This window comes from Suncus etruscus, chromosome 2 (assembly GCF_024139225.1).
Source record: "Suncus etruscus isolate mSunEtr1 chromosome 2, mSunEtr1.pri.cur, whole genome shotgun sequence".
Classification (NCBI taxonomy): domain Eukaryota; kingdom Metazoa; phylum Chordata; class Mammalia; order Eulipotyphla; family Soricidae; genus Suncus; species Suncus etruscus.
The window spans coordinates 44,916,089-44,928,336 of NC_064849.1; the positions used below are offsets into that span (position 1 = coordinate 44,916,089).

The 12,248-nt window shown below is 41.0% G+C and overlaps 1 protein-coding gene across 1 annotated transcript in view; it reads right to left on the reverse strand.

Moving 5' to 3' along the window:
- Positions 1 to 2,024: 2,024 nt before the first annotated feature.
- The window catches only part of TOGARAM1 (TOG array regulator of axonemal microtubules 1), an 83,667-nt gene continuing 73,443 nt past the window's right edge, over positions 2,025 to 12,248 (reverse strand). The window contains exons 17-20 of the mRNA XM_049768338.1: positions 11,944 to 12,133; positions 8,978 to 9,197; positions 5,792 to 5,878; positions 2,025 to 3,140 (exon numbers count right to left, since the gene is read on the reverse strand). Of these exons, the coding sequence (XP_049624295.1) occupies positions 2,887 to 3,140; positions 5,792 to 5,878; positions 8,978 to 9,197; positions 11,944 to 12,133 (751 nt within the window). The 3' untranslated portion in view covers positions 2,025 to 2,886. The remainder of the gene's footprint in view (positions 3,141 to 5,791; positions 5,879 to 8,977; positions 9,198 to 11,943; positions 12,134 to 12,248) is intronic.

The window sequence follows — 12,248 nt, forward strand, 5'->3', positions numbered from 1 at the left end:
CTGCCTTCGTAACTTCTTTTTTTGGGGTCACCGGGCAGCGCTCAGGGGTTACTCCTGGCTCTACACTTAGAAATCGCTCCTGGAAGGAGCATATAGGATGCTGGGATTCGAACCACTGTCCTTCTGCATGCAAATGTCCTACATCCATGCTATCTCTTCGGCCCCCATAACTTTTTTTTTTCTTTTTGGGCCACACTCTATGACACTTTGGCTATGCACTCAGAAATTGTTCCTGGCTTGGAGAACCATATAGTAGATGCCAGGGATTGAATCAAGGTCTGACCTGGATCAGCTGAGTACAAGGCAAATGCCCTACCGCTGAGCTATTGTCCCGGCCATAAATCTTGGTTTGTTTTTATTTTGAGGACTATACCCAGTGGCACTCAGGGGTTATTCCTGGCTCTGCATTCAGAAATTACTAATTCAGGCTCAGGGGATCATATCATATGGGATGCCAGTGTTCTGGTCGACTATGTGCAAGGCAAAAACCCTATGGGCTATGCTTACTCTGGCCCCAATTCCTGAGTGTTTTATGTTCCCTTTCTATGGTGCTCACTCACTCTTTCAGGTTTCTTCTTTTTTTTTTTTTTTTTTTGTCACATCTCAAGGGTTACTTCTGGTTTTGTGCTCAGAAATCGCTCCTGACTCGGGGATCAAATGGGACGCTGGGAAATCGAACCTCGGTCCATCCTAGGTTAGCATGTGCAAGGTTCTATCATTGCACTAACACACCAGCCCCCCTTTCAGGTTTCTTTTCCTTCTGCAAAAATGCTTTTTCCAAAGAAAATAAACTATTAAATTGATTTATCCCTATTTGACTTTGAAATGTTTATTATACTTATACATTTTGCTTTTTGTTCGTGATTTTTTTTTTGGGACCACACCTTGTAAATGCTAAAGTTGTAACTCCTAGTTCTCTAGAGGTGACTCCTGGTGAGGGTTTGGAGGACCGTAGTGTATTGGCTCCAGGTGGGGATCAAACCAGTGTCAGCCACAAGAAGAAAAAGGCTGTACTATTGTTGTTTTATGCCCCATGTACTTAATGCATTTCATTTTTATTTTCTTGTTTTTCGGCCACACCCAGTGACGCTCAGGAGTTACTCCTTGCTCTGTGCTCAGAAACTGCTCCTGACTTGGGGGTCCATATGGGACGCTGGGGATCAAACCACAGTCCATCCTATGGTAGCATGTGCAAGGCAGACATCTTATGGCTTGTGCCACTGCTTCAGCTTCCTTAATGCATTTTAGAATGAAAGACATTTACCTGTTTTTTTTTGACACTGTGGTTTACACTATTTTTAATGAAGTGGTACCATCCATATCTCATGATCACTTTTCAGCACCCAGTTTTTGTCCAGAGTGATCATTTCCAACTATCATTGTCAAATGATCCTTCTCTACCATAACAGTATTCTTTGTGGCAAAATTCCTACCGTTAAGTGGTCCTCCTGGTTCTCATCTCTAGTGTCTCTGAAGATTATTATTCTGTCTATCCCTCTACCTCTGACACATTTCACTCAGCATAATACTCACCATATCCATCCATATATAAGCAAATTTCATGACCTAATTTTTCCTAACAGCTGTGAGGCATTCCATTGTGTAGATGTACCACAGTTTCTTTAGCCGCTCATCTGTTGTCGTGCCTTAGGTTGTTTTTGGATTCTGGCTATTGTAACTAGTGCTGGACAAAAATAGGAACGTAGAAGGCTTTCAGTCAACATTCTCTAACTGTTTCATTCACACAGAAATGTCACTGTTGGCTGAGAGTTAGAGCTCAAAAGGCTGAGCATATGCAGGAGGTCTGGAATGGATTCAGGGCACATGTTCCCTAGAATTCTCTAGAATCCTGGAATTGATTCTTGGGCACATGTTCCCTAGAGAACAGAGCTGGGTATAGCCCACACACAGTGGGGGAAGGTGAAAGGAAGGAAGGATAAAAGGAGGGAGGGTTGAAGGAAGAAAGGGAAGAAGGAAGGAAAGATACATGTAGGTTGGAAAAAATAGGACACATCTCACACATCTACAGAAATAAATTTTTATTTTATAACATTCCTTTTCATTTTTTAAAGATGCATACAGTACTTGTAGCCCAAGAATTCTGAGAAAAGCTACAGAAGACCTGGCACTATTTTTGAGAATCACACAGGGTAGCAAAATAACACCTTTATAAATGTTATGACACACAGAAATAAAATTTAGTGTTTGTACACAAAAATAGGGAAGTTACATTCAACACGTTTTCTTAAACGTGCATTTAAAATTTTCTCTAAAACTTTGGTCATGCTTCATTATAACTTGCTAAATTTACAATTATGTAGATGATTAAATCCAAACAGTAAGCAGATATATCATTAATACAGTAGCAAAAGCAAGCTAATACTGCACAATCATATTAGCAGACTGACTTAAAAATAAACTTTTCATAAATAGCACACAAAATGTAGTGAAAACATAGTTCAATGACTTTCCCTCCACTTTATAAAATAAGGCTGAGTAATGAGACATAGCAGAACATGATTATATAATAAAAAGTATATTTTAATTACAAATCTAATTGTACAGAAGGGCAACAAAATGTGATTACTATAGAATAGTGCAAATGAGAACTTTTCTCAAAAATATTAAATTGGATTAAATCTTTGTGCATCAGATTTCATGAATATTTAAGTTACATTAATTATGTTAGGTTTGTGTGTGATGGGGTCAAGTTGCAGGGTTCCTTTAGGATAGATATGTACTCAGTAAATAAAAATATTCACTGATTTAATGTACTGGGTGAGGAGTGCAGGCACTGAAAATGTAACTTTTAGAAAGTTTCATTTGTCACCATGTAAACAGTTTTTGTTCATCACACCATAGTTCATCAAAGATTCATAATTCATTTCAAATGGTCATATCAAGCAATTCTTCTAAATTCTTTTTGATATGTGGTGGTTGACATGTGGCCTGAATTAACAGATTCTGACCCATCTGTGCAAAAAGTGCTTTAGATAATTTAGCTGTAGCTGTTCGTATGTTTCCTCCAGCTCCAGGTAGAGAGCCACTATTTGTCATGTTTCCTAAAAGATGCCACAAAACAACCAATACTTTCTGTTCTATGGCATGGGGTTTCCTTTGATACAGTTCTGTAACAATATCTGAAACACAAAAATAAGGTAAACAGTTAAAGTTTTATAAAAATAAATTCGGGGCCAGGAAGGTGGCGCTAGAGGTAAGGTGTCTGCCTTACAAGCGCTAGCATAGGACGGACAGTGGTTCGATCCCCCGGCGTCCCATATGGTCCCCCCAAGCCAGGGGCGATTTCTGAGCACATATCCAGGAGTAACCCCTGAGCGTCAAATGGGTGTGGCCCAAAAACCAAAAAAAAAAAAAAAAAATTCAAGGGGCTGGAGCGATAGTGCAGCGGTAGGGCATTTGCCTTGCATGCCCATGACCCAGGACAGACCTCGGTTCGATACCCAGCATCCCATATGGTCCCCTAAGCCTGCCAGGAGTGATTTCTGAATGCATAGCCAGGAGTAACCCCTGAGTATCACTGGGTGTGGCCCAAAAACCAAACACCAAAAAAAAAAAAAAAAAAAAAAAAAAAATCAAGGCTCTGGGGATATAACTCAAAGGGCTGGAGAGAGCCCAGATTCAGTACTTGGCATTGCATGGTTCTTTGAACACCATACAATGCAACCCCCACCCCCAGTATAGAGACAGGAATAGATTCTAGGCAAATCAGGTGTGACCCCAAAACAAAACAAAAAAGAAATTCAAGTTCTGTTTATTAAAAATTTTAAATTAGGGCTAGAGTACAGCGGACAGGGCATCTGCCTTATACACTTAAATGCCAGCTATTGTCCCAAAACAAAAACAAAAATCATAAAGTAAAGTTAAACATCTCTGGTTTTTTTAATTTATTAAAAAAAATTGCTCCTGGCTTGGGGGAACCATATGGGACGCTGAGGGATCTGTGGTCAGTTCTAGGTCAGCCACGAGCAAGGCATACTCCCTATCGCTGTGCCACCATTCCAAAAACAGTTTTCATGGGCACCAACATTTGATTTAAATAATCTTTATTCTTTTTTTGTTTGTTTGTTTTGGTTTTTGGGTCACATGCCTTACCTCCATGCTATCTCTCCGGTTCCCTAAATAACCTTTATTCTTTGTTTGGTTTTGGTCCTGGCTCTGTGCTCAGAAATCGCTTCTGTCAGGCACGAAGGACCATGTGGAATGCCTGGATTGAGTTGGGTGCATGCAAGGCAAAACGCCCCACCTCTGTGTTATCTCTTAGGCCCTTAGGGTTTAGTCTTAGCTGTTGGGGGGAGAGGGAGAGAGAAAGGAAGGGGGGTAAGAGAGAGGAGAGAGAGAGAGGAGAGAGAGGAGAGGAGAGAGAGCGAGAGGAGAGAGAGCGAGAGAGAGAGAAAGAGAGAGAGAGAGGGAGGGAGAGGGAGAGGGAGAGAGAGAGGGGGGGAGAGAGAGAGAGAGAGAAAGAGAGAGAGAGAGAGGGAGGGAGGGAGAGGGAGAGGGAGAGAGAGAGGGGGGGAGACAGACAGAGAGAGAGAGAGAGAGAGAGAGAGAGAGAGAGAGAGAGAGAGAGAGAGAGAGAGAGAGAGAGAGAGAGAGAGAGAGAGAGAGAGATATGTGATTTCTGAGTGCAGAGCCAGGACTAACCCATGAGCGCCACCTGGCATGACCCAAAGAACAACAACAATACCCCAACAAACAAAAACCACTTTTTTTTCTTTTGGTTTTTGGGTCACACTGAGCAGTGCTCAGGGCTTACTCCTGGCTCTACACTCAGAAATCGCTCCTGGCAGGCTTGGGGAACCATATGGGAAACCGGGATTTTACCGTCCTTCTTCATGCTAGGCAAATCCCCTACCTCCATGCCATCTTTCAGACCTCCGAAAACCAATTTTTGATGGCTGGAACAGTTAGGGCATGCCTTGCATGTGGCCAAGCCAGGTTAGATCTCCAGCATCCCAAATGGTCCCCTGAACCTGCTAGGCGTAATTCCTGAGTGAAGCCCTGTATACTGCTGGGTGTGGCCCCAAAAATAAAAAGAAAGAAATATTTAAGAGACTGGATAGCACGATGGGCAGGGTGCTTGCCTTGTATTCACCCAATCTGGGTTTGTATCTTGTGCCACGTATGGCCACGTGAGCACTGCTAAGAGTGACCACTAAGTAATAGCCAGAAGTGGTCACCTGAGCAATTGCTGAGTGAGGCCCAAACTGATCCTGGCCAAAATTTGGCATCATGTCTTAAATGGTGCATATTTCTTTCTGAGGTTAGAGAGAATCCAATAGGTTGAATACATGCTTTGTATGCAGGAGAGGAGTTAGATTTGTGACAAGATTTGGTTTCCCCTAAGCACTGACATAGAAACTAACACCTAAGTACCTCAGTAAGGGCTGAGAACAGCCCTTATGTGTGGCCCCAAAAACTGAAAGAAAAAATAATGTGCACTTCTGCATTATTATTATTTTTATTTTATTTTATTTTTGGTTTTTGGGCCACACCCAGCGGTGCTCAGGGGTTACTCCTGGCTGTCTGCTCAGAAATAACTCCTGGCAGGCACGGGGGACCATATGGGACACTGGGATTTGAACCAACCACCTTTGGTCCTGGATTGGCTGCTTGCAAGGCAAACACTGCTGTGCTATCTCTCCAGGCTCACACTTCTGCATTATTATGAAATTTATTTCTACTTCAAGGATAAATAACAAAATTAATAGCTAAGCTAATTGTTAAAAATGTTTAAAATAAAAAAAGAGTAATAATAATAAAAAATATTTACCAGCAAGCTTTTCAGTCATATCCTGCTTTGCTTTTCCATTTAAAAACTGAGCTTTTGTGCAAAATGGTTGCAGAAGTAAGTAATTGTCTAAACAAACAAACAAAAAAAACAACCAGAAATGTTTAAATCATGAGACTTTCCATATTTTCTAATTACATATCACTGAATATTAAAACATGCAAATAAATATTAAACTATTTTAAATTTACATATAGTCTTACTTAAAAATAACCTTAACATTCTTGAAACTAGGAATATGGCTCAATCATAAAGCAGGTGCCTTGAATATGTGACAGATTAGATAAATAAAAATTAAAAAATTTTGTAAAACTCTCAGGATAGAGTGATAGTACAGACATTAAGGCATCTGCCTTACACTTAGCTAACCTATGTTCTTATGTTCTTCTTTTTTTTTTTGGTTTTTGGGCCACACCCGGCGTTGCTCAGGGGTTACTCCTGGCTGTCTGCTCAGAAATAGCTCCTGGCAGGCACGGGGGACCATATGGGACACCGGGATTCGAACCAACCACCTTAGGTCCTGGATCAGCTGCTTGCAAGGCAAACACCGCTGTGCTATCTCTCCGGGCCCTAACCTATGTTCAATTCAAGGTATTCCATATGTTTTCCCAAGCATTGCCAGGAGTAATTCCTGAGTGCAGAGCCAGGAGTAGTCCCTTATGTAGCATTCCCAAGTATGTCCCCCAAACAAAACAACACTAAAAATTTGTGGCTGGAACAATAAAAGAGTAGGTAGGGGCCGGGAAGGTGGCGCTAGAGGTAAGGTGTCTGCCTTACAAGCGCTAGCCAAGGAACGGACCACGGTTCGATCCCCCGGCGTCCCATATGGTCCCCCCAAGCAGGGGTGATTTCTGAGCACATAGCTAGGAGTAACCCCTGAGCGTCAAACGGGTGTGGCCCAAAAACAAAACAAAACAAACAAAAAAAAAAGAGTAGGTAGGGTGTTTGCCTTGCACAGAGCTGACTGGGGTTCAATCCCAGGCACCACTATGGTTCCTCAAGCCTGCTAGGAGTAATCCCTGCGTGCAGAACCAGGAATAAGCCCTGCCAGATGTAGCCCAAAAGTAAAACAAACAAGCAAAAAAACCCTAAAAATAAAACAAAAAAAACCATAATCTAGTATTACAGCAAATATGAAATTAAAAAATATCTCTAAGAATATTAAAGTTATCACATAAAAGAATTATCTTCTAAACATCTCATTACAAATGATTGTCTTCACACATATAAATACACAAATATATGTGCATTATATAAGTAGAACTAAAGAGAAAGAGGGGAGAGGGAAAGAAATATATATTTGAGAGTTTGGAAGAGATAGTACAGTGGATAAAGTGCTTGTTCCCTGGCACCCCATATAGTGCTTCAAACCCTGTTCAAAGTGATTCCTGAACACAGAGCCAGAAGTAAGCCTGAACACCACTGGTGTGAGCCAAAAAGAAAAATAAAATGAAACGAGAGGAAATTTATCTTTTCTATTTTTTTCAAAGTATTTATTTTGAAATATTATAAATCAAAAGAAGTTGTAAAGATAGTACAGAGATCCTGTGTAAATTAGATTTGTGACAATATTTTTTTTCTTTTTTTTTTTGTGTATGTGTTTTGAGCTGGTGGTACTTAGGGGTGACTCCTGGCTATATACTCAGGAATTTATCCTTGTGGACTCAGGGGAACATATGGGATGTCAGGGATTGAACCAGTATCAGCAGTATGCAAGGTAAACAGTGTACTACTGTACTATCACTCTCTGTAACTTGGACCTCTGTGTAGCTCTTATCCTGTGTAACTTTGTTTTTGGTCTCACAGGGATTACTCCTGGTGGGCTCTGGGGACCAAATGGGATGACAAAAATCAAGTTTAGGTTAGCTGGGTATAAGGCAAGATCCTGTACAAACTTTATACATTACATAGTTTCATTATTACAATTAAAATATGAAACCACAAATATCTCCCTTATATTTATTCTATGAAGTCGCAACTGGGGGCTGGAGAGATAGCACAGTGGTAGGGTGTTTGCCTTGCACGTAGCTGATCCAGGATGGACAGTGGTTCGAATCCGGGTATCCCACATGGTCCTCCGTGCCTGCCGGAAGCGATTTCTGTGCGCAGAGCCAGGATAACCCCTAAGCACCGCTGGGTGACCCACCCCCCCAAAACACATAAAAAGAAGTTGCAGTTGGCAGGTTTGGGGGATCATATGGTATGCCAGGGATCAAACCTGGGTCCATGTGACCACGTGCAAGGCAAACACCCTATTACTGTACTATCACTCTGGCCCCTAACATTGCTATTTTGAAAAGATTATAGAAATGAAATTCTACAGTATGTGGATTTCAGCCTAACAGACTGAGATCCATCCAAATTGTTACGTATACCCACAGTTCATTCCTTTTTAATGTCACTTGGTATTTTATGGTATAGATCAATCACAGTCTGTCTTACTATTAGCCCATTAATCACATCTAGTTTATTTTCAGGTTCTGGTTACTACAAATTGCTAGGAAAAAACCATGTCTGGCCTTTTTTGTTTTTGTTTTTGGGCCACACCTGGAAGCAATCAGGGGTTATTCTTGGCACCCTAAGCACTAACAAGAGAGTAAATCCTAAGATCAGAGCAAGGAACAATCTCTGAGCAAATTTGGCTGTGGCCCAACAACTAAAAACAAATAAAAGTCAAAGATATAGCAAAATAAAAAAATTTAATAACATTTTATTATTTACTTATTTATTTAACTTTTTGGGGCCACACTGGTGACACTCAGGAGTTACTCCTGGCTATGCGATCAGAAATCGCTCCTGGCTTGGGGGACCAGATGGGACATCGGGGGACTGAACTGTGGTCTGTCCTAGGCTACCACAGGCAAGGCAGATGCCTTACCACTTGCACTAACACTCCGGCCCCTACTTACTTATTTTTAATTTTTGGACCACACCTGAATATGTTACAGGCCTATTCCTAGGTCTGAACTCAGGGATCACTCTTGCAGGCTTGTGGGCCCATGTGAGGTTGGGGGTCAAACTTAGGTCAGCTGCATGTAAGGCAAGTGCCATAACCTGCTGTACTCTCTCTCCAGCACCAAGAAAATTTCAATTTAGATGAACAATATTTAAGCATTAAAATACAGAAAAGTTGAAAGCAAAGTGAAATGGCAAAGTAATGTTTCTTACCTACATATTCACCCAAGGCCTGAACAACATTTGTAGCAGCAGCATAGATGCCTGGGTTCTTGGAATTCAGGTTGTTATCTACAATTGCTGGAATCAGCATGTTGATTACAGGAGATAAGTTGTCTTTAAGCAAAGGAATCATTTTGTGCATTGTTTCTAGAGCCACCAAATTTACTTTACTATTGGAATCATGAAGTCGAGATTTGAAAGCATCAAATATCTGAAAGCAAATTATTTAAACTTAAATAATGTTTGTAGGAATGATATCTAATTTACTTTTGGTGTTTTATCTTATTTTATATAAATGTTTGTTAGCAATGATAGTTCTCTTTCAGCATAGTGTATAAACACATGCAAAGATACCAACACACAATTTTTTTTTTTTTGTTTTTGGGCCACACCCGTTTGATGCTCAAGGGTTACTCCTGGCTATGTGCTCAGAAATCGCCCCTGGCTTGGGGGGACCATATGGGACGCCGGGGGATCGAACCACGGTCCTTCCTTGGCTAGCGCTTGCAAGGCAGTCACCTTACCTCCAGCGCCACCTACCGGGCCCCTACCAACATACAATTTTATTTAACTTGAATACAGACAAGCAAACTTGGCTTTGCGCTCAGAAATCGATCCTGGCAGGTTTGTGGGACTACATGGGATGTTGTGATTAGAACCACCATCCTTCATGGATCAGATGTGTGCCAGGCAAACGCTCTACTACTTTGCTATCTCTACAGTCCCAATGTAAACTTTACAAAAAAACCCAAAAACCAAACCAAAAGAAAAAAAAAAAACTGGGGCCCGAGTGATGTCACACCAGCAGGTGCCTTGCACATGGCCAACCCAGGATGAACCTGGTTTCAATCTCCCGCATCCCAAATGGTCCTCCTAAATGGTCTTCTGAATCTGTCAGGAGCAGATTTCTGAGCGCAGAGCAAGACTAACCCCTGAATGTGGCTGAAGGCTGCTGGGTGTGGTCCAACCCCCCCCCAAAGCAAACCAAAAAACAAAACAAAACAAAACAAAAAACCCCAACTGAATGCTAAATCTCAAAGAAAGCTTCAAAAATAACCCAACTAAAATAAGATTATGAAATCTAGCTCAATAAGAAAACGAATGTTTCCTGTAAATGTGATAAAAGGAAGATGGAAGTTTTGTTAGTAAACCTTAAAAACCTGAATTTGTTTATACTGTTATTCATAGCAGGAGACATAAATTTTTAGAGAGTTCTGCTTTTTGGGCCACATTCAGCAGTGGGGCCACTTTTGATGGACTCAGGTTCCATTTTGATACAGGGATCCAATCTGGGTATGCTGCACGAAAACCAAGACAATTTAGGATATCTCTAGCCCCAAGCTTGTTTTTCCTCTTTTATGGAGAGTGTGTGTTAGGAAATTAAGATCTCAAGTGGGGTGCTTGGTGGTTACTCATGACAAGGCTTAGGGAGCCATGTGGTACCAATGTTTAAACATAGACTTTCCACATGCCAAGCATGTGCTTAGTCAATTGAACTATCTCTCTGACTCCAGTTTAGATTTCATGGGGAGAGGGGTGCAGGTGCATGGAAGGATTGCATATTTGGGCCACAACCTATTTGTTTTATGGCTATACCCAGTGGAGCTAAGAAGTTACTCATGGTTTTGCACTCAAAAACCACCGGCTCTGGGGCCATATGGGATGCTGGGGATCAAACCCAGGTTGGCCAGGTACAAGGCAAGTGCCCTACCCACTGTGCTATTGCTCCAGTTCAACAGCCTATTATAACTAATAGTGCTGCAGTTCCAGGGCATGCCGAATGCCTTATACCTGTACTATCTCTCTAATGTTCCAGTTTAGATTTATGACATTTTGGAGGTGGGGGAAGAGATACCTAGCAATTCTCAGGGTTACTCCTGACTCTGCAATCAGAAATTGCAGAGTTCCTAATGATGCTTTGAGCACAATATGGAATGCCAACCCAGGGCTGGTTGTGTACAAGGGAAATTCTCTACCCGTTGTACTGTCTCTTTGATTCCTCTATTTTTAGTATTTATTGTAAAGTAATAATAAGTATTTTAAGTGTCCATGTTTCCTTGCTTTTAAAAACTAAGTATTTACAAATCACTCAATGTGTATTTATAAATATCAAAATATCTGAGCTTTTCCTGAGATAAAACATTTTCAAAGAAGTATCATCATCTACTGGCAAACACTATAAACCAAGTTTAGGGCTTGTTTTGGTTCATATCAGCCGATACTCAGGGGTTATTCCTGGCTCTGCACTTAGGAATCACGCCTGGCAGTGCTTGAGGGGGACTATATGGGATGCCAGATATTAAACATGGGTGAGCCACATGCAAAGTAAGAGCCTTGGGCCGGAGAGGTGGCACTAGAGGTAAGGTGTCTACCTTGCAAGTGCTACCATAGGACGGACCGTGGTTTGATCCCCCGGTGTCCCATATGGTCCCCCAAGCCAGGAGCGATTTCTGAGCGCATAATCAGGAGTAACCCCTGAGCGTCAAATGGGTGTGGCCCAAAAGCCAAAAAAAAAAAAAAAAAAAAAAAAGGACAACAAAACAAAGTAAGAGACTTACCTGCTGTGCTATACAGCTCTAGCCCTTGATTTCTTACGTTTTTCTAGTCACTTTGATTTGAAAATACGTTATTGAGCAAAGCTTAAGCAACCTATTTTTTTCTTTTTAAAAGTTATTTATTGGTCTTTTGGCCACAACTGGTGATGGTAAGGGGTTACCAAATTGCTCCAGCAGACTAAGGGGACCATATGGGATGCTGGGGATTGAACCAGGGTCCATCCTAGGTCGGCTGCGTGCAAGGCAAACACTATAACACTGTGCTATCACTCCAGCCCCACAACCTATTTTTTTCACTGAATATATTTTAATATTTAAATATACATAAAGCACTAAGACTTAGGATAATTTTTATAAATTAATTGGACATCTAAGATGAATATTGATTTTGACATGTCTTACCTTCACAATATTTCCAACAACAAGGTCTTGATTATTTTCAGTGTCTGATAAAAGTTGCTTAATCCCATTAATACGATCTCGAAAGTCTTTTGCATTTAATAAACCTGTTATAACTTTAATATACTCAGCACTTTCTAAGGTATTACGGGGAGCTGATTTTCTGGTGACCTCACGATATTCAGTTACCTCTCTAAAATGAAAGAAAAATAAATTAAATTTCTATTAATTTACTATAAAAACATAGTTACCAATATACATTCTTTTGATACAGTGGACTGGAAAGATGGCATGCCCAATGAACTCTT